The sequence below is a fragment of the Solea solea genome, chromosome 4, assembly GCF_958295425.1.
Source record: "Solea solea chromosome 4, fSolSol10.1, whole genome shotgun sequence".
NCBI lineage: Eukaryota > Metazoa > Chordata > Actinopteri > Pleuronectiformes > Soleidae > Solea > Solea solea.
In genome coordinates, this window is record NC_081137.1 from 6,264,031 (window position 1) to 6,287,369 (window position 23,339).

At 38.5% G+C, this 23,339-nt stretch overlaps 2 protein-coding genes across 3 annotated transcripts; both read right to left on the reverse strand.

The window, feature by feature from the left end:
* Nucleotides 1–44: 44 nt before the first annotated feature.
* Nucleotides 45–10,245, reverse strand: ca4c (carbonic anhydrase IV c). Of its 2 annotated transcripts, XM_058627052.1 has the most exons (10): nt 9,400–10,245; nt 8,569–8,706; nt 8,305–8,444; nt 5,099–5,146; nt 3,684–3,848; nt 3,229–3,374; nt 2,399–2,491; nt 2,262–2,328; nt 2,010–2,173; nt 45–1,124 (listed from the first exon to the last, which is right to left on the reverse strand). In XM_058627052.1, exons 3-10 carry the CDS (start codon nt 8,342–8,344, stop codon nt 948–950), a joined length of 900 nt encoding a protein of 299 aa, XP_058483035.1. In that variant the 5' UTR covers nt 8,345–8,444; nt 8,569–8,706; nt 9,400–10,245; the 3' UTR covers nt 45–947. The 2 variants fall into 2 exon arrangements, with proteins under 2 accessions (XP_058483035.1, XP_058483034.1); XM_058627051.1 differs by lacking the exons at nt 8,305–8,444; nt 8,569–8,706; nt 9,400–10,245 and adding an exon at nt 7,612–7,910.
* A 102-nt stretch (nt 10,246–10,347) lies between these two features.
* aldh3a2b (aldehyde dehydrogenase 3 family, member A2b) lies at nt 10,348–21,469 on the reverse strand. The gene is made up of 11 exons (XM_058627048.1): nt 21,329–21,469; nt 18,899–19,065; nt 18,356–18,587; nt 16,562–16,647; nt 16,030–16,238; nt 15,831–15,948; nt 13,315–13,456; nt 12,995–13,161; nt 12,781–12,880; nt 11,722–11,960; nt 10,348–11,113 (listed from the first exon to the last, which is right to left on the reverse strand). Exons 2-11 carry the CDS (start codon nt 19,058–19,060, stop codon nt 11,099–11,101), a joined length of 1,470 nt encoding a protein of 489 aa, XP_058483031.1. The 5' UTR covers nt 19,061–19,065; nt 21,329–21,469; the 3' UTR covers nt 10,348–11,098.
* Between the last annotated feature and the right edge of the window lie 1,870 nt (nt 21,470–23,339).

Genomic DNA, 23,339 nt, shown 5'->3' on the forward strand with positions numbered 1-23,339 from the left:
CACAAACACGTGTTATTTAAAAGGACTGTATGTAAGGTATGCTTTTAAAACTGGTAGATTTAGAATCCAATCCTGTATGAACCAAAAGCCAGATCTTGGAGGAATTATACATATACCACAACATAAACAGGCTCTAAATTAAAATCTGAACTGTGGATTAACTGTATGTAGCATCGTTTTCAAAGGAGCCAGTTAATTGGACATTTATATCATGGTAGTTTTAATACATTTCTTACACACAGCTCCTTTAAATGCATGCATGATTATCCGAGCACGTTCTAATCACACTGACTGGAAATCAAAAAGAATAACAAATGTTCCCCTAACGTCTATGACTCTAAGAAAGAAAAAAACATCCTTATTTTATATTTTTAGTCATCACACTTAAGCCTGACAAAACATTGGATGAGAGAAAGAATATAAAATAGATTGATGCAAAAATAAGGAGGAAAAGATTTATTCACCTTAAAATCTCATACCGGAACACCGGAAAAATTATCACTACAGCGCCGGTATATTTGATTAGTTGAAGAAAACTACATTTAAAGAAGCAAAAGGGCTGTTTTCAAATGTGTTAGCAGCTTGTTATGGCTGCCAAATTCAAATCTGACAGCAAAACAAAGAAGTTTCAAAGTAAAAGTCAATATTTCACTTTAAAAGCACAAATGTGATGATGTTGCTGGAGAAGTCCGTTTAGTGTCTAAATCCCTGCTAATCTGGCAAAAAATCTATCATATAAGTGATCATTAAGTGTAAATAAAAGTTTTTTCTAAATGTTTCTATAAAGTGAAAAATTATGGAACATAACAAGTAACGTTCACTTCACACAATATTTCTCTCACTGTCACAACAGTTGTAATTAATTCACTAGTGTTGGTATTCAGTAGTAGTCATTCTGACGGAAGAAAAAAATGAGTTAACAGTTGTTTCACTAGCACACAGGCATTTTATACATTTACGAGCACAAGTGAGAAAACGCCAAACCACAAGTGCATCGCACTCGTCAGAACCGCAGCAGCTTTGGAGCGGTAGACAACTCTGCCGTCCAGAGGCTGTGTTGGTCTGAAGATGTCGATCATGGGCTGGCCCGTCCAGAATTTACACTGCTTCACCACTGTGTCCAGCTGGTGAGGAGGGGAGAGACAGTGAGGAGCAGAGAGGTCAAACAAAATGGGTCAAAAGGTCAAATCCAACATTTATTTTCAAAGTGTGTGGTTTTTGTGTAATCACTTACCAAGTTTTTAACTTAGTACTGTATGTAACTAAAGCTGTCGTGCATAACTTTACATTATAAACAAATGTCAGTTACATTCCGACCATTGTCACAGCCATTCCCTCTTTGAAATCTGAAAATCCTCTGACGGTATTACAGCTGAGCTCCATGTCATATTTGAAAGTTTCATAATCTCAACAAAGTGCTTTTATGAATTAAAATAAACAGATTACCATTGAGTGCAAATATTATGAATGAATAACAAATCATTGAAATGCTTTGTTTTTTTTAAGTATTTCTTAAAGTCTAACGTCCATTTTCGTTTTTTACAGCAATTTATAACTAAATTACAAAACTGATCTATCACATGACTCTCTTTGTGTTTCTCAGTATAGCAGTGTTTGGATCTCACGTTACCCGGCAATATTCCCATGCTGCACACAAGATGCCATTTGTTTTATGTCAAGAAAGAAGGAGCCAAGCTCGTAAACTGAGACGACTGCAAACAGGTTGGAGTCTGACTGAAAACACAAAGAAGTGTCCAGAAAAAGTGAATTCTCCTGCTCAAAACAGGCAGTTATTCAGCTGTCTAATGGGATCAAAGCTTCATGCCCTCACGTTGTATACACACAAATGCTCCTTCGGTCGGGTCTGATAGTATTGCTTGACAGAAATAATGTTACATCCTTCCTGTTCACAAAGACCCAAACAAACAAAGGCAGGATAACAACCCCGACAACAACAAAAAGCACCAACAGTTACGCTTTAAACACTGGGGCTGCTCATACTCGCTCACCTGTCGACTGCTGATGGACAGCGTCCTGTGAAACACCGTCCAGGCCACGGCCTGCTCACATCCTGGCGTCGTCATGGAGCCCACGTAGCGATAGTACATGTGAAGGTCCTTGGAAGGTGGGATAATGTCGCTGAGTCTGAAGTTTGGGATCACTGAGCTGCTGCCTTAACACACAAAGAAGTGTGAAGTGTCAAACTGTTCTGTTCTTTATTATATCAAATAAAAGTTAATTATGTCATGATTTCCTTATACCGTTGTTTTGCACTCGGCCCAAAGCGCCGATTATTGTGTCCAGGTGAGGATGGTCGTCTGTTGTTTCCTGTGAGGACGCCGTAAGTGTTAGGACACAAGTGTATTTTTGTTATTAAGTGATTAAGAATGCAGAGTACCTCAAACAGGAAGGCGAGCAGAGCAATTCCTGCCATGTCATGTTCTGCCTCTGCCAGAGAACCATACGGCTCTTTAATGTGGACTATGTGCAACTTGAAAAAGAGAGGAGAGGGTTAGAATGAAGTCCACGCAGACTAGACTGCAATCCAAAAAACATGGATTTGTGTCAAATGTGACAAGAAAACACACTCAGATCATGTGACATGACATTTAAGTGAGCAGATAACGGAGAAATTAAAATAGTTTGTTCGTGTTACCAATAAATAATTATGATAACCATTTGTTACCATACTGAGATGCAAAATCCTAGAAAAGCAGTCACGATGAGTATCATTTATATGTCAATTGAAAAGTGGGGCATCATGTTTTATTAAAATTTTTAAAATAATTTTAAAATAAATTCCAAATTATGCTGTGGCCGTGCTCTGATGGACCTGCGAAACCTTTCGATAATGTCTAGTACAAATAATGGCGTATTTTTTAGGTTGGTACAAGTTTGTTCATTTACAAAACGTGGCAAATTGCCAAGATGGATGCCAAATTCCAATTTCTATGGTGACACGTTTTTGACATGTTCCCACCAAGTTTTACAAAACTTTTATGCAACTTAGTTTCTGCTTTGTCCTAATGGGTTCCACTTTTGGGGGCGCTACTGAGCCATTTTGCACCACTTTTACATATTTCCCATATTTATTTTGAGATAAATTTCTGATCTGTGTGCCAATTTACATCTGTTTTCCCCCACAACATTCAGTGCGTCAACAATGCAGTCCTTTGGGAAGAAAACATTTTTTTATTCCAGGAGACTGCTGCCTCCAGGCCGATGTACCTCCATGGGGAATCTCTCTCCATCGATGGTGTGCTCTGATCCCGGTCTCCCGTTCCCGCCCCAGTGGAAGTGGAACTGTGCAGCTCTGTAGTGACCGGGCAGAGCTCCTCCGGTCAGTCGCACTGACTGTGGCAGAACAAAGTGAGCTGTGGGGAAGAAAGATTGTCTGTGTTTATGCAGATGTTGTGACGTCGTCAGGGGAACAGGAACCTGTTTATGGAATATAGTCCCCCTCACTGTGTTTCCAGTAGGGTGAACAATGAATCACACTTTTAATAAAATTATAATAAGGCTGACTACAATTTTCAATTTGCAAAAGGCGCAATATTTATTCAAGCCAAAGCAGGGATTTGTATAGGAACTTGTTGGAACTCTTGCGGCACAAACACTAAATGTTGACGACAGATGTTACAACATCTGGCAGAAACCAAAACCGTGAGATGTCTTCTTGTTACCTGAATGTCCTTTGTTTTCCACTGTGATGTTGTGGACATTGGTGTGACCGATGAAGTCGAAGGTTGGCAGGGCGCTGTTGACGTGCACTTTACTGGTCACAATGTTAATGGGAGACTGGCGTAATCCTCCACAGCTGGGGAACTGAGCGGCCCAGTGTCTCGGGTCTAGAGAACACAAAACAGCAGCATCGACATCATCAAATTTCAGACTCTGCTGACTGTAGCACCTCGGCGTTACCTCACTGATGCTATATGAAGAATATGTTCCCCTGCAACTCATGAGAGAACAGGTCAAATCACTCTAGTCCCTCTGTATAATAAAGCATTATAATTTTTACCACTTGATTAAAAGAGGCAGGAAGAGAGAGTTAATAATAACGGTAAAAATTAGGAGTAAAAGATGAAAAGGACATGTAACTAAATATCATATATTTCCATGTACCATTCATTTTCAAACGGAAAATTTGCATAGGAGCAGTTTTTCCACATCTCTTTGTCGCCTGTCTTCCCAAGGCACAGCACCCCCTAACGGCCAAATGCAGCATTACAAAAACAAACATTTTGAAAAAAGAAATTTCTTGACCTAGCAAAAATCCAAAATGGCAAAAAAACTGTTTTTGTTGTTGTTGATTTTTTTTCTAAATCTAGGGCTGGGTCGAATGTTACTCACACTCATAGCACTCAGCACAACAAAAGTGCAAGCAAACCCACTCAACAATTTAAAGGCGACATAGAATGCTTGTATCACACATATATGTTAGTTATGGAGGTCTACTTACATATATAAACTTGTTTTCATGATTAAAAACCTCCTAATCGCTGCAAACGAGCCGATCAAAATATCTCCTCACTGACGCTCTCGTCAGCCGCGCTGTTTCAGACCAAAACCACCCCCCCAGAACCAGGACTGTGTTGTGATTGGCCAGCCAACGAGAGCTTTCCTACTGTACTGTGATTGGCCAGGTACCTGGAAGTGACGTAACAGATAGGCCAGCTCTCAGATACACAGCTCCCCCTCTGGCACGGTGGATGCTCTGCATCTCAGCAGCTACAACGAGAGTAGTTCTTCTTCTTCTGCGGTTGAATGTACGCAACCGGATGTGCCCGGACTAGTGCCCGCACCGGGAGGCGCTACGGTGGTGAGAGGAGTGGTGAGGATTTTTGATGACGACATCAAACTACGGAAGTGCCGATCCGCTTCGCAGAGCCCAGGAAAACAATACAACACTATTTTCTCAGCAGTGGCTGAACTGTTTGTTCTGAAGCTTTAGGGTTTCATAAACGAGGTAATGACGCAGATACACACACAAACGCAGCGTTAATTGGAGCTTCCGGTCTATGTGGGCTTTAAACTGTCTCATTTTTAAACTAATGAAAAGTTCCAAACTATTATAACCTGGGTTAAGTGGTCTTACCTCTGCACGTGTCATCACAGGAGTACTGGCTCTGGTAACACCACTGAGCTGGAACACACAAACACACATTCATTTCAGTTCAATTCTATTCAATTTATTTGGATAGCGCCAAATCACAACATACATTAGCTCAAGGCACTGTACATAGTAAGGCAAAAATACAGAAATCCAACAATTATATCGAGTTATAAGCTTAGACAAAACAGATATGAATCAGTTACGACAGCCCGTGGCCAAGCGGAAAGAGAACTTGGCTTGCAATCAGAGGGTTGCCAGTTTGGAGAATCAGTGTCCGCCAGAGCGGAAAGAGTTGTAAAAATACCTGTACATCGTTTCCAGTTTTTGGACATTGAGACAAAGACTCCAACAAATGTTAAATGTTAATGTAATTATTGCTAACAAACATATTATTATTGTTTATGACAGGAAACAATAATATTTTTGTATGTCCTTTTTGACACTAATATGTCAAAGTCTATTAAGGTAAGGTAAGGTTTCCAACTTTTCTAGGAAGTGCTTATCAGTTTTTGGAAGTATTAAAGAAGAATTTGCACTTATGCAACATAATTATTGTTCATAAACATCTGTTTATGATGGGTATATCAACTTTTAACTACTTTTTATATCAGTTGTATGTATATACAAGTCACAATAAGATGGATATAAATTGAAAAAAATATATTTTTTTTAAATGTAATGTGGATTATTTTCAATGAAAAGTGAATATCTGCTTCAGAATAAAACCTTTATTCATGCGGTGGACTATTTCCACACTGCAGGTGCACATCAAGTCATTTATCTGTGCTCGTGCATTGTTTGGCAGATGTGAGTGAAACTCCAGTGTCTGACTACGTGGTGGGAATGAAAAGGTGCTGCAGAGAAACCATTTAGCTAATATAGGAGCACAGATTAACCTCGCTGACTCCCACAATGCCGTTCTTTGAAAGCAGACAGCAGTTCTCACCAGCAGAGAACAATGCACAGGTGGAGGTTGGCTTTGCTCCACCTGACTCATTCACCAAACCGAAAAGACACGTCACTGTAAATCTGAACAGCTTTACTCGGTTTTCCTTATTTTCTTTAAATTTGAGTGCTTTTTTTTTTTGTTCGGATGAGTCAGCTTCTCAGAGGATGAACAACAACAAGAAAATAATCTGTAAAAACATTGTATGTTAATCTATCGCTTCACTTAGGGACCAGGAGCTTATCATGGCTGATGTCAGCGACTCATTTGATTTACTTAATGCTGAGTGGATGCAATTAAATATACAGGAATGTGACTTAATTTTGCTGAATTTACATTATTTATCCTGTTATGTATTAAGACGAGTTGCATCGTATGGCACTGAAACTTGAATCTGGTGTTTGATACTGTACTTAAGTATTCAAGTAGTCTGTACTTTATTTTGTTATTTATATTTCTAGCAACTTTTACTTTATTTTACTTTTACTCTAGAGTTGGTCATGGTCTGTATTTATCATGGTCTATAGCTTTGCCATTCACACAATTGAACATGGTGTTGTGTCTTACTCAAGGACACATATAGACCAGCAGAACCAGTAATTGAACCCACAACCTTCCAGGTGAAAGACAACTTACCCTACCACTGAGCCACCATTGCTCAATCCTTAGTACTGACTATTTTTACAACAATACTTTTACTTCTAAAACTTAAGTACATTTTATATCAGAAAAAAGACTTTTGATACGCAAGTACAGTAAATGTCACATACTTTAAGACTTTTCCTTAAGTAAGAGTGACTTAAACTTCTATCAAAGTCATTTTCTGGTACTTTTACAAATACTTTTTTGCAATTACAATTACATTTGTAAATCAAACTTAGATCCTATAATTAAACTTCAAAAAGTAGAGTAATAAGAATAATAAATAAAGTTGGATATCTGGAATAGACTAATCAGTTTGTGTGGTGATAAAAACACTAGTGTATTGGCACATTTGTGTTAAATGATCTCACTCTATGTTTACTTTTTATATGAATGTAACCGAAAAAAAAGATATCCATTCATTCATGGTTGATTAACCAAAAACCAACTGGAAAAAAATTGTTAGGTACAGAGTTTACAGAAATGTTTTTGTATTTAATCTGGATAAAAATCAAGATTTCCTTATAAATAGACAGAGAGTCTGATGAAATGGTAATGCTTGTATATAGCTCTATCATTGAAGTCTCTTTATTTAATATGTAAAAAATCTCTACCAGTCTCGGTCTCGGTTTTTGATCTTTACTTAGATTTAAAAAGGGGTTTGTGAATGTTTGAAGTCACGTCCAGGATTAATCTGAAACGTTATCTTCAGTATAATGTATTAATATATTAAAGTAGCTGCAACACAATGATTTTAATGATATATAATAGGATATATATAAGGATTTATAAAGTTAAACTCTGTCATGGTAACAGATTTGGGTGCAGATGTGTGATAAACAAAGCAAAACTTCAGTATATAGGTTTTATACTGTATATGTTCTGTGTGTGTGTGTGTGAGTCCTACCTGTGGACTGAGAGAAGAGTGAAAGTAGAGTCAGGAGGTAGAGACAAACACCCATGATCAGGACCAGCACAAAGACCAGACAAGATCCTGATGGACTAAATTTCAGTGGCTTCACGTTCACATACTGACTCTGTGCAGGGTTTGAAGGTGGGAGGGAAATGTGTCTGTGTGTGTGTGTGAGAGAGGTCCAGGTATTAGTCATGTTGTGGGGACCTGAATCTCTTTACACAATCACATTATGGGGACGTGTCTTCCTTACAGGGACAAAAAGCAAGTCCCCATCACGTAAATGATTCCATTTTAAGGTGAAGACATGTTGTATGGTTAGGATGAGGTTAGGGTCAGGTTAAGGTTAAGGTCAGTAGTAATAATGGTTAAGGTTGAGCTTCTAGTAAATTAAAGATAAGTCAATGTAATGTCCTCCTAAGTCATAGAAACCAGACTGTGTGTGTGTATAAGACAAGGAGAAGGGATAAAACTGTCTTTAAACAAAATGTCCTCACCTGACAGGTTTGTGGAGGTGTATGTGTGAAGACTGACACCTGGTGGATAAACCAGGTACTGTATGTTCACAGATTGTATTACTCCATGATGGAATCAGCTTCTCACTCAGTGATCAGACTAGAATAAAAGCTTTGCATGAATCACATAAAGGCTGGTTCAAGTCTGCATAATAATTATCATATATCTCACCCGCTTTCATTGAAAAAGAGGTTTTGGAACAATTGCACATCACATGTTGAGGGGTTTGAGCCACTAGAGGGAGCTGCAGAGTCTCTGTTAGGTCTTGAGCCAACACAGAAGTTTCTTGTGTTTCCACCGACTCTACTCGCCTTTAAATTTAAGAAATGTAATATAAATAGCCCACACAAAGTATAAAATGTAACTACCTACAAAATTAAAACTGTAGTGATAATCAAGGTGTTATCCATTTGAAATAGACCTCTGCGAACTAACCTTGTTTGTACGTCTTCAGTTAGAGGAGATGGCCAGGCAGCAGGGTCTACTGGTGCAGCCCTACTGATGCTGCATCCCTGGGTTCTTCTGAGGTGGAGGTGACAGGAGGATCAGTTGATGCTGTTGAAGCGGTGACGTCTGTAGATGCATTTGCAGGAGGTGGATTAAGAGAGAAGAGGAGTACGTCACACCATTGGGTGTTACAGTATAATAATAAAATCAATTATTCCAAGAATAAAATTAAATAATAAAAATGAAAAACCTAAGCAATGCATTACTTCCGCTGTGCTGTACATGAATGATATACAGTGCCATTTCTTCTGATATGCAAATTAGATTACATTTAATCTTAGTCATTACAGTGAACTGCTGATGAGCAGAATGCAATGAAGCAGTAAACTGCAGTATAATATAACATATGGAAAAGCATTAACATTAATGATGTGCACCTTAACATGGATGTAAAGTTAAACACACTTTAGACAATTTATACTGAACTGTAACACAACAAACAACAAGGCTTACAACTCTAATATATAAAGGTGTGTGAATGGAATAGCATTTGACTAACTGTTACAAGCAGAGCAAACGTTAGCTCACATATAATAAATAAAAAATTAAAATGTAGACAAACGTTAACACCTGCTGAAAAGATCTAAGGGAAGTGGGCGTATTACTTTTTTCATAATAGCTGTTAGGCCCCTCCATAACATGAACTGACGCTTAATAAAGTGTTATTATTATTTAAATTAAATTAATGTGGACTTATTTTTTCCTAGTAAGAAATAATAGCACTTAATAGTTTTAGTATAAAAATACTTTAAGTCACACCTTTTTTTTTTTCTTCTTCCCCTATTGTGGCGCCCCCTAGACGGGTTTATAACAGATAGTAAACAATGGCTAATTATTTAGCTGACGCGCTCGTTGCAACTTTACCGCTCCCCGCAGTGTTTAGAAATAACACAGTCCAACTTCGTCCTCTGCAGCTTTATGTTGGTTTATTTGTCACCGCATGCAATAATCATTTGGTGTCAATTTGTTTCCAAACATTAACATTAACCAGCGCATCGTTGTGTTCGACAGCGGTCAAAAACTATTAGTGCTCCTCCGACTAGCAACACCTGTTACCTGTCTGAAGGTTCCTAGCTAAATAAGATTCACGTGATCCCCAACACAACAGTGACACCTAGTGGACGATTTGTGTCCAACACATACCACACATAAAAATGGCTCTGACAGGGGCCATTATAGTAAACTACTGATATAATGAAACATACAGCTTACGTACTATAATGTACTTCATGTATTTTCTATACCAGTGTTTCTCAAACCAGTGTTTAATATCTCCTGAAAAAATATGATGCTCTCAAAGTGACATGAAAGTATATTAAGATGAAGCAAAAGATAATGTGACTCTAATTATTATTTTAGTTTAATTTATTATAATTTCACATGGCAGCGACTCCACGCATCTTGATATGTCAAAGTAAGTTGATTTAAGTGACTGAGTATTACACAAACTGCTGATCTAGCTAGATTAGAGGAGAAAATATCCATGGGCGTTCAATGGGCAGAAAAAAGTATGATAGAGGGATAAAAGTAACTCAAACAACCACTCATTACAACCAGGTGGAAGAACACACCAAGTGTCACTCATGCCACTTTATTCAGTCATGTGTACCTAATCAAGTGGCAGGTAAATATAGAATCAATGATATAGCAAAATAAAACAACACATTGCCCTTGAACACTGACTAAAACAACCACAACATCATCAGGCGCCTTCAGAAATATGTTTATTCCAATAATTCAATATATATGTATATCTACTGTATTATATAACTATTGTGATTGAAATTATTCAATCAAGAGCTTAGTGTGAGATTAAAAGAAAAACATTCAGCAACTATTGTTATTAAACAATTTTAACATGATTAAATGTAGTTCCTTACAGACATGAAATGCTTTAGCTTTATGAAAAAAAATGTCCTTCATAAACAGGTCTTTTCTTCTTTGTTGTCACCGAACCAACACTCGACAGAAATTATCTAAGTGCCTTCAAGTTCTGTCGAGTTAACGGGTGATCCATCATTGAAATGGAATGGACTCAAAATAAAATACTACAGGTGGAATCTTATATTTAAACAATATGATAAAAATCACAAGTTAATCAAACTTTTATATTAATAGAATAAGAACTGATGTTGTAAATTCACAGTAAAATTAAAACGGGCAACAGACTCCCCAAAAACCTCTGCATTGTAATGTATTTTCTAAATAAACAAACACATAAACCTGATCGTAAAAGAGATTTAAGAGCTTCATAATAAAACAATCACCATCACAAAAAGGAGTCAATTCATGACGTGTATTTTCTAATGTATTAAGGCAACACGCAACATATTCCAGTGATGCTTGAAATATTAGGTTTGATTAATGCACAAGCTTGAAACACCACCTCTTCTTCTCTCTGGTCCAAAGTCTCTCAAGGAAATGACAAGTTTATCGTCCAGGAAGCAGCAGGGTGATTTCAAAGGAGATAATTCTGGAAAATAAACAAAGTAAACATTCCCCGTGTTAGAAGATCATGTCATGTTTTGTAGAGTTGTAGGCGGTGCGTTGCCGTGGGTGATGGGGATCGTATTTATGGTAGTGGAAGACATGTGACTAATGTCTTTTAGACAGGACCAAAAAATGTAACAACGTTTTGTAGAAAAACAGTAAAAACAATGTACGTAATACAAATTAATTTAAAATGATTCCCCTGGTTGATTAGAATAAGGGCCTTATTCAATAGAATCTTTGACCATGAATGTTGAACATTTGGTGTTCGTGGAGATGATAATGAGTGAATGAGTGATTGTGGCCAGTGAAGGCCTCCTCGGGCAACATGACAAAAAAAAGGCAAGCACTGACTTGCACATCACACTTATGACTAGCACTTTCTTACTTCTAGCTCTTGTTAATACCCAAATGTTTAAATGCACTTATTGTAAGTCGCTTTGGATAAAAGCATCCGCCAAATGACATGTAATGTAATATTTACACATGAACGCAACTCAGTACTGTTTTATGAAGATACAAAGTATGTGTCCATATCCTCCAAGCAAACAGTAACACAGACGTGTTCCATCCACCTTCTCCTCAACTCACCTGCAGCACAACAGCAGCCACTACACCCAGGACGGCTAAGAGCATCATCCGCCCAATCCAGCCCAGGTCCAGGGTCTTCAAAAGGAAGAAGCGTGCTCTGCTGAGCTTCTTCGGCGTGTGAGGTGGATACCGCATGCTGTTGACGCCTTCCATGTTCAGCTTTTTGATGAGACAACCGCGCTTGTGGCTCAGCTGGTCGAAGGAGAACTTACCGTGGTAGCAACCCATACCACTGTTCCCTGTCGACCACAAACAGACGCTGGTTAACTCTCCAGACAAATACTGGTCTCTCTCTGGTATCAAAGTTGGTGCATCTACTAAAAAAAAATGTCTCACTGCAACTCGACCTCGAGACTATTTCATCGTTTGACATATTTGTGTAAAAGCTGCCAGAGAAGTTAAAATCTGAAATGTGATGAGTCACATTTGGTTGTTTTGTATGATAGAGGTTACTGAAGTTCATTTGACCACAAACCCCAAACTGTCTGACATCCGTGCTTTCTTGAACACACCAACAAGCAAGTGATTTCACAACAGCTGTTTCACCCACTTGATTAGGCAAATTAAACATACAGGGTGAATATTGCAGAGGGAATAAAGAACTTTTGGTGAATGTTTTTTTTATGGGCCACTGGGACTCTATAGCGTCTGCCTGATGGCAGTATTTGAAAGGAGTGATGGAGGAGGTGAGATGGGTCCTCTGTGATCAGGGTGGCTTTCCTGATCACAGAGCGCTGACATAATTCAGAGTGTGTAGTTTCAATCAAAACAATGACAGACGTTTGAGTTTTATACTGTTGTGAAGAAGCATAAAAGTCATGGGAATTGTTGTCTGGGAAGAGGATTGATGGCAGACCACTGTGGATTATACATAAGCAATGTCCTTCTATCTTAATACTTGAATCTGACAATGAGCAATTGTGAAAGTGACAAGGCCTTTAAGCAATGGGACCATGGATGTTTTTTAAACTATAAGCCATCTTACTTCCCTTTTGCAGGCCCTTCTTAACTCATATTTGTTGTACCATTTCTATGAGGAGTCAGCGCTGTGTGACTCACCTACGCCTCCAAAAGGCAGACTGCTGACAGAGAAGTGCACAAGACAATCATTGGCCAGCAGTCCTCCACTGGAGGTCTCTTCCACCATTCTCTTTATCACCTTCACAGAAATAATGATGTTATTCCCACAAGTAGTACTTGAATGTAGAATCTGTAAATGTACAGGTCTGCATCTGCACACGTGTCCATCTGTGTCTGTACAGTATTTACATACCTTATCATCTGAAGAGAAGACGTACAAGGCCAGGGGTTTTTCTCCCTTATTGATAAACTTTATTGCTTCATCCAGGTCGCTGACAGACACGATGGGACACAGAGGTCCAAATATCTCCTCCTGCATTACCTTCGCCTCTGGCTTCACGTCACGCAAAATAGTGGGAGCTACATATAAACAGCAGAGAAACAATATTTGTTCTTCCTGTTTGTTATTGATTTTCCATATATACATACAGAAACAGAGAAAAGAAAGGAGCTCAACCAGTTTGGAGTGGGCTTCCCAGATACGTTTTTGTATGTGGTTGACACATGTATTACCTATGTAGCAGTCTGCCTCATCAGAGCCACCTCCGACAGCCACAGTGCTGTCGTCTATCATGGCCATTATTCTCTTGAAGTGGCGCTGGTTGATGATGCGTCCATAGTCAGAGCAGGTCTTTGGGTCGTCTGTGTAGAACTCCTGCCAGAGGAAACAACGTAATATAATATTACGTAAACATGCGTGTGAGGCAAACGACTATGGATTAACCTCTGGAGACTATTTTTACTTCCCGTCAGGGTTTTTCTCTCAGTGACATGTACACTTACTGCTCTCAGTCTTTTTTCATAATAAATGGTTAGTAGCCAGAATCAACCGTCTTTGGAATTAATGGTGGTCATTACTGTGTGTCACTCTGAACAAACTAACATGTATGACCTGAGGGGTATTCCAGAAAGCAGGTTCAACACACTCTGAGTCTATCCCTGAACTCTGAGTTGACTTACTCTGAGTCGGGAAACTCTGAGTATCCGGTTCCAGAACAGCTGATCTGAGTTAGTTCAATCAACTCTGAGTATGTTAACCTCGAGGTACGCGCGTGCACAACCACTGAAAAAAGCCATCATCAATGGAGCCCCGATACCACGAGTCACCATGACAACCGAGAAAAAAAAAGATCAACATATTTCAGTGCGAAGGAGTTGGAGATCCTTATGCTGGGCTACGGAGAATATGAGCACATATTTCGCCGCGAATGCAACACAGCTGCAGCAGCGAAGGAGAGAGAGACCGCATGGGAGAAAATTGCTGCCCGAGTCAACGCGTAAGTTTGAACGTACTATTCCATTGACGTAACATTTAACCGTAAGATCGTAGCATAGCCTATAGTTATGAATATAAGTAGGAATGAAATCTGAGTTTTTCATTTAGGTGCAATCCAACAGGAGAAAGGAGGACTTGGAAGCAGCTCAAAATGAAACATAAAAACATCATTCAAAAAGGTAAGGCATATTTTGCTAGGCTATGATTGCACCTCACTTTGATTTATTTTTTTATTTTTAATTGACTTGGGCTATTAAACGTAACGTAAATATTAATTCAGATTGCAAACATTGAGTTCTGCTCAGCCAACAGAAAGAAGGCAGAGGCCCGAAAAACGGGTGGAGGGCCACCTCCACCACCTCTGACAGAGGCTGAGGAGCTGGCTCTCAGCCAATACAGGGGTCGCCCTGTGGCTGAAGGCATCCCTGGGGTAAGCTCATCTGAGCCTGTCACCCCCCAGGACACAAGTGCATACATCAGATGCAAGTATACACTTATGTATTTTTTTTAAATAAAACTTTATATATATATATATATATATATATATATATATATATATATATATATGAGGAGGAGACGACGACGCTGTCTGCTGCCACAGGGAGAGATCCGGAGGGGCCTACTGAAGTGTGTCTTAATATTATGTATAGCTAGTGGCACTGCTCTACCCATTCATATTCATTTACATTCTTGAGTGGAATTTGGAGTTTGACATGTACACTGAAGTGATGAGCATAGATAATGGACAAACTAGCACATTCTTGTCCTTCAACAGAACATGGCTGGGCATCACCAAGAGGAGGGTCCATCAACTTCTAGAGCACAGCTTGACACAGTGAGATTTTCAGTCAATACCATGTTAAATCTGTATATAGAACTGCAGGAATTAAATGTCGTCCATATGTTTCCCAGTTGCCGGTAAAAGAGTTGTACAGGGTGCACCTAATGAAAACCATTCAAAAAACCGAGAAAGAAATGGTGTACCTGGACCGGCAAATCAGAAAAACAGACTTGTAAATTCTATTACTTGAACGCCAGTTGAGGTGGGTGCATTGTCATGGTGAAACAGGTGAATATGTGAAATATGTTAATAGTTGGAACTATGTTACAAATCCTGACTGTTGCTTTTGTACTTTTAGAGAATAAAGAAGAACCAAATCACATGTGAATTTGTCTTTTATTTTTAATCAAAACGTCTAATCTGGGTCGGAAGATTCTCTCAAGACGTAATGCATTTCTAATAAATACGGCTTCGATGTCGATTGGATTTCTAATGAATGGGCAATCCATGTCTAACTGCTTTCTTGTGTGGGAGAAGACAGGTAGAAACTCTGGGTTTCTTATAGTAAACCTGCCAGCGAGCAGGTTATGTTCACAGAGTAAGTTACCGCAGTAACAGACCCAGACTTTAAGTTACCTCTCTTTCTGGAACGGATAACTCAGAGTTTCCCTCATCTAAGGGTTAACAAACTCAGAGTTCTCACATAACCCGCTTTCTGGAATACCCCTCTGTTGTGCTCAAACTGTGCTCAGAGCACCATCTGCTGGACAACTTGGAAATTACTGCAAAGAGACTGTTGTGCTTCTGGGCTGTATATTTTGAACTTGAACTAAGGTCAATTCAACATTTCAATAATCGATGACTAGTTGACTATCAAAAATGTATCAGTTGTTAGATGTTGTTAGATTCGTTGTTAGTCGTGAGACTATGAAAAGTGAATTTGTTTTTATAGTGTTTTCTGGTCTCTGGTACCTTAATGGACTTCTTGACCTCTTCAATGACCTGGTCCTGGATGCTGGGCTCACAAAGGATGTAGTCAGGGGCGATGCAAGTCTGACCGCAGTTACTGTACTTTCCCCAGGTGATGCGCCTGCAGTGACAAAGTAAACAAGGAAGTGTCAGGGAGAAACAGCTTCAGAACTGGAGAATATTGATTTTAAACAATTCTAACCTGCACGCTACTCTGATGTCACAGTTCTTGTCGATGTAGCAGGGGCTCTTTCCACCAAGCTCCAGAGTCACAGGTGTCAGGTGTTTGGAGGCAGCCTCCATGATCAGTTTGGCGACCATACTGTTTCCGGTGTAGAAAATGTGATCAAAGCGCTGGCGCAGCAGCTCCTGGGTCTCTGATACTCCTCCAGTTACTACAGGGTAAAGCTCCTGACATGCAGGGCAAAAACACATATTTAGGTGTCATGTTTTAGGCATGTCGTCCAAAAGTACTTAAAAACATAAGTAAAAAACGGAGCGGTCTATAAAAAACAGAAACAAAACCTGTTAAAAAATCCTGATAAGGGGTTCATTTTTGTTTCTTTTAATTACACAATAATGTCACAACTCAATAAATAACAATAGTCTTGCATTGTTGGACTAAAGCTCATTGTTTATTAAATAATCTTTAATGAAAAATAGTCTCATCCTCCACTAAAATGAATCGTTATGGCGCTGTGTTATGCTGATGACACGATGTAATCCAGCCTTACTTTGTCGATATAAATGGGCAGCAGCTCCTCCATGAGCTTTGCAGTGTGAACACAGAGCTCAGATGGTTTGATTACAGCTGCATTACCTGCACAGGAAAACAGCAAAGGCAACAAATGTGACAAGCAAATCACACACTCCATAGATTTGATAGTGCTGCAGGTGAGTTGAGGAGGAGGTGGATGGAACACGTCTGTGTTACTGTTTGCTTATAGGATATAGACACATACTTTGTATCTTCATAAAACAGTACTGAGTTGCGTTCATGTGTAAATATTACATTACATGTCATTTGGCAGATGCTTTTATCCAAAGCGACTTACAATAAGTGCATTTAAACATTTGGGTACTAACAAGAGCTAGAAGTAAGTAAGTGCTTCAAGTAAGCCAAACTATAAAGTGCTAGTCATAAGTGCGATGTGCAAGTCAGTGCTTGCCTTTATTTTTTTCATGTTTCCCGAGGCCTTCACTGGCCACAATCACTCATTCACTCATTATCATCTCCACGAACACCAAATGTTCAACATTCATGGTCAAAGATTCTATTGAATAAGGCCCTTATTCTAATCAACCAGGGGAATAATTGCGTTCATGTGTAAATATTACATTACATTTCATTTGGCAGACGCTTTTATCCAAAGCGACTTACAATAATTATGGTCTGTCTCTTCAATCTGCATTTTTTTTGTCTGTGTTTGTCTCCTAATAATGTATACACTAAATTTACTTCAGAAATGTCTCAAAAATATCTCTTTAAATGAAACATTACAAAAAGAGAAACCACGGTGTTTATTAATTGTTGGAAAATTAATCAAACGTTACGAATGAAGCTTTAATCTCCTTTAGTTCTTGCATCAGCTGTTCTTCTAGTGAAAAACAGATGCTTAAACATGCTTCTATTTTATATCTTATTTTCAACTTTGTCCGGGGTTAAATTCAGCTTTTTTCCTTTCTGCTTCTTCCTGTCACATGAACTTTTCAGTTTCATAAAAACTACATTTTATTGATGCAAATTTGAATACACCTTCTTACCACATCACCGAAAAATAGCATCAGTAAACTAAACCTAAAATTGTATTAATGTGTTTTTCTATGATGCCTGTAATGAGACTACTGCCAATATGTCAAAGGAAAAGACTTATGCCCTACTAAGCAGATATTGGCATTCAAGATATGATGCAATGGAGCAAAGGATAAAGTCCATGCTTTGCAAACACTCGGTGGTGAAGTGACTGGACTCTACAATACTCCTGCTGCCAGTGTTTGTGACAAATTAGTTTATATTCAAATCAGATACAAATTGACCCTGTACGTGGAGCAGCTCTTGCACTGCTGTGATCTAAACCAATCACAGACAAGCAACAAACTAAAAAGCATAAACTTTATTTTGATATATACTGAACCTTTTTTATATTGGCTTAAAATAATACTCATACATACTGTTATTGAATTCCTGCCTATACCTACATGAAAGAGGGCAGATCTTTTAACGACTGAATCTACGCTTATCTCGTTGCTCATGACTGTGTATAGTTCACAGAATGACTCTTGGCCCACACTAATCACACAGGTTAGGGTTAGGACACAGACACAGGTTAGGAAATGTCGGGACAAAAAAGGGAACTGTGGTTATGATAACAACACTCTTTGCTACAAAAATACTAACAAACTACACCCATGGTGGTGCCACCCTCACCTTGAGTGATAACGAGGGGAAATGTCAATGAGATCAGATAGAATTGTGAACTCTGACACCGTTATGTCTCTCTCACACACAAACACACACGCTACAATACCTGCAGCGATTGCACCAACGAGTGGCTGGATGGTGACAGCCCACGGGTAGTTCCAGGACCCGATGATCAGCACCACTCCCAGTGGCTCTGGCTTGATGTAGACGGTGTCTGAGATGGTCACAAGGCTCTTCTCCACGGCTCGAGGGGCGGCCCACTCCTTCAGCTTCTTGATGGCGAGGTTGATCTCCCCTTCCAGACCCAGGGTCTCATACAGCTGGGCCCCTACATCACTCTGAGGGTGAAAGCAACAACTTTTTTTTAAACACACATATTGTATTTTCTGTCATTGAGCTCTCTCAATCAAAACAATATCAGAAAACCTAGTTGGATTACATTGAAAGCAGCATGTGGGATCATGAATTGTTGTTCTGCCTCCAAAATTCTCCGCGTAAAGCGTGAGAGGTTCAGCAATGAGTGATCCATTAGTGAATGAACAGAATAAATACATTTAAACAAATAATTACATACATAATTACAAAACCTCGATATACCATCGCTACTCATTTAAGACCAGATAATGATGACTTCAGAATCAATACTCACCCTACCGAGATCCTTCTTGAGGGCATCCGATATCTCGTTCTGTCTCTCAGTGAATAACCTATTCAGGTTCTTCAGCTGGCGGATGCGGTGTTCTAAACATTTGGACCTGCCTGTTTCAAAGGCTTTTCTGGCACGTGCTACTGCCTGCTGCTCCCTGGACATCGTGGCTGCAAATTTAAAAGATCACAGAATGATTTTACTGCCCTGTTCTATTACACTCTCAACTCTATCTGTGACAGAAACACTAGACCTGGTTATAAGTTGCACTGAATTGATAAAGAAGCTTTCTGGAGGGCTATTATCTCTTCTGTACTGTGCTGTTGGTAATTCCATTTTTCAGGTGATGCTCCAACTCAGCCAGAGCACAAAAACAAACACACCGCGTTAGGAATGAGACTTTAAAATAATAGAAATATAATGGCAAGTACACAAGGTTAATCCATATTTTCCTGTTGTATTATTAATGGTGATGACTGTGGAGATTTTCACTCGAGCATGTTTTGCCAACTCCTGCCGCCTGGCAACTGGACATGGGGTGTATGTTTATAGGTGACATCTTCAGGCTACAAAATGCAGTTTTTCATGTTCTTATGTGTTGCTGAGTCAACTCTATATCACAGAGTAGTAAAATTTGTGTTGTGTTGAAGTCACAAAAAAGACTATTTTTGTTCATAAAAACAAGTGAAGAGAATTTTTCACAAATTTTTACTACTTTTTGCTCAGGTTTGTTAATATAGTTGGTGAAAGTGGAAAAAAAAAGATTTAATCAGATTTCCTATAGGTTTTTGCTAAATTAAAGATATAAGATACTATATTGCACAATAATATAGTCTCTGTATATAAGTTTTAATATTGTAATGGAAGGATTCCAAGGATTAATAATCCATTCAAAGTTACTGTCATTTTTTGGGAGAAACATTGGAATATTTGCTGTTTTTCAGCGTAAGTGTAATTAGGGTTTGGGCAGAAATAACATTAACTGCGGTTCTGTGTATAGTAGTTTATAACGCTAATATTTCCAATTAAGTATACTTCTGTTTGTATTTTCTGTGAGTGTGTCACTTTGGATCTGTTCAGGCAGTCACCAGGATGAAGGGACTGAAGCAACTTCAAGAATTGATTTAACCATTGAAAAAATATTCTGCTTCAAAGATAAATAAGCTGCCTACAGGAAGGAAACTCTAAGTTTACAGCCTTAGTTAAAGGAAGGGGAGGGAACAGGGGTAGTGATGTAGAGGAGAGTGGGAAGGAGAGAAGAAGATAAAGGAGAGATAGAGACCAGGAACAGTTTTGTAACAGGTGCATTTGAAAATTATATTAATAACAACAATTATCATCACTATCATCTTCATCATCCATATAGGGATTTACAGACTATGAACAGAAACCACCCCAAAAAATGACCTATTGTATGGGATCCCCAAACATCTGACAAAATATAAAACAGTTTAAAATAAACATATGTCGAATAACACTAATTTTCCATAAAAACAATGTATAAGCTAAATATTACATGCTGTACATGATGCAGTCCATAAAAAAATTAACTTTGTCAAATTAGTGTAGTTTCACTGACTAAGCAGGATTTTACAACGATTAATAATAAAATAAACGGCCGTTTATTAGCTACAAAGCTTAATAAAATACAGCAATAATCAGTCCGATTTAACAATTAGTCTGTCTAACTCCCCTTGTAGGAGTTTTCCTCACAGTATTGACAGCTTAAGTGAAGAAAAATAAACACGAATGTTACTGATTTAATAAAAAGTATATAAGTGTAGAATAGAATGACCTTCCTACTGTTGTCTGTACTGTGCTGCTCTTTGACTAAAAAAAAAGACAATATGTTGTAAAAGGAAACCATGGTAATTACAAGGTCACCGAGTTTAGGGCTGCAACTATTATAATTTTGATAATCGATATTTTTCTCGATTAATCGACTACTTGTTTGGTCCATAAAATGTCATAAAATGTTGATCAGTAGTTCTCAAACCTGGAAATGATGATGTTCTCGAATGTTTTGTTTTGTCCACAAACATACAATTATTCAGTTTTAAGGATTTATTTTTGTTAAATTAATCAACGAAACTATAATTGTTGCAGCCTTAACCGATACAGATAATATTTACGATTGCACTTTAAACACACACACACACACGCTGCACGGTCTGCGAGTAAACGTGTCCTTATTACATTGTACTTAAACCATAACTACTCTGAAGTTATCATACAATAGCAAATTAGTTTCTTAAACTAGTCAATGTATGTTATTAACGGTCTATTTACTCTTTTCTTTAACAAATTCAGTTAATCGTAATACGCGGATATCCAAACTGCCACGGCTCCGCTCGTCGCAGTTAGACCTATACGTCAAGAACAGCACAGAGACAAAAGCAGTTGTTGCTTTTAAAAAATGTGTTAAAATCCTACCTGCTTGGTTTGCAGATAAGATTAATGCCTGGAGGTGTTGACGCTTCGACGTCCACAGTGAATCAGCTAGCACAGGAGCAGGACGTTGTCCCTTTAGCCCACAGGAGGAAAACCGGCTCCTTCCTCCCCGTTAGCTCGCACCAACAGAGGGGCGGGGCCAAATCACAGGCCACGGCTACATTAATATCCATGTCTTGAATAAAGTACCTTAAAGGGATACGACTTGAGTAAAAGTACAAGTATATTACCAGAAAATGACTAGAAAGTTGGTAGAAGTTGAAGTCACTTTTTACAATATTACTTAATTAAAAGTCTTAAGGTATATACATAAGACAAAAAAATAAAGTTTTAGAAGTAAAAGTATTTTGAAAATGAGGAGCTATGGTTGCTCAGTGGTAGGGCGAGTTGTCGTTCAAATGCAAGGTTGAAGGTTCAATTCCTGGCTCTACTAGTCTATAATATAGACACATATTGTGTGTCCTTGAGCAAGACACTTTCTGTAACCCTGTGTTGGAATGGGTGAATGGCAATACTATAGTGCAAAGCAGCTCATCAAGACTAGAAAAGTGCTTTATAAATACAGACCGTTACCAACTCTTCTTCTTCTGATTTTATTTGATAGTAACAAGACAGTTATGGGAAATGTATTGAAGTAAAATGTGCTAGAAATATAAATAACAAAATAAAGTACAGGTACGTGAATTTTGTACTTACTTTTGTACAGTAACAAAGTATTTGTACAATGAATAGTACAGGGGCGCTGCTAGAAGCAGCGCCCCCCCAGGACATTCATATAAATCAATTGTTTAATTTAATTGACACAGGTCGACGCAACAAATTGTTCTCATGTAGTGTCTGAGGTGTAGGGGGCTTGTAAAACACTTCAAACAAAACAAAATAACAGGTACTATATGGGGTGCAACACTGTACGCCTCCATTTATAGAGCTTGTCCACCAAATCGACCAGCTGGGGTGTTAAGCATGAGGGAGAGGCTTGTGAAGCAGCTAAGAAGCAGCTCCAGCGATCACACAAACCTGAGAGTTGCACAGTGTGGTCTCTTCTAGTCAACACCCATTTTCCACAACTTGGAGCTGCACCGGATGGACTCACAATGTGTGATTGCTGTGGCAATGGCTGTTAGGAGATCAAGTGTCCTTTTAAGTTCAGGTCAGGCAGCATCCAGCAGGTCCAAACACAAATATGTGTTACAGAAAGGGTGTAATCACCTTCCACTTACACACCTCTTGCCCTAGCGCCCCCCAGTGCCATAGTGCTTTACAGATTATGAACAGAAAACCCTTAAATTAATTACATAATGTATAGGATCAACAGGTAAACTGATAAGAATAACACAATCCATGCACCCAATGGCCAATAAATTATACTGTTTTTTTAAATAGTATATAGTAACAGTAAACTAATTGTAATAGTAATAGTAAAATAATGCCACGCAAAATTTCTTGAGTAAAGATGCTTCTGCATGTTTAGTAAGCACTGCTTCTAGCATTAAGTAGTAGCACTTATAGTGTTGCTACTTAAAAGTAGTAGCACTAGCGTTACTACTAAAACATAATGTATATTGTTGTCAGATAAGATAAGTTTTACTGACTAAACTGATTTTTTAAATTTCAAGTAATAATTGGCTGATTCATTATAAAATAATTGGCTGATGTTGATTCATTAGAAGACAGCCCACATTTGCCTATTCGTCAGACATGTAATGTCACTGCTTTAATTGGAAGAGTATGAATAGAAGCAGTCGACACTAGGGAGGCAGATCTGGACGATCACCATATCACCTAAAAACCTGTTTTCACTGCGGTGCAGTGAGTTTAAATGACCTTCCTATTGTTGCTGCTCTTTGACTAGAAGTATGTGGTGTAAAAGGAAACCATGACCATTCAGAGATATCACAACACAGATTCTCATTTCACCCAATAGTGTGAGCAGAACCACCTTTACCTCAATGTCAACAAAACAAAAGGAATTTTTGATCATCACACAACAGAT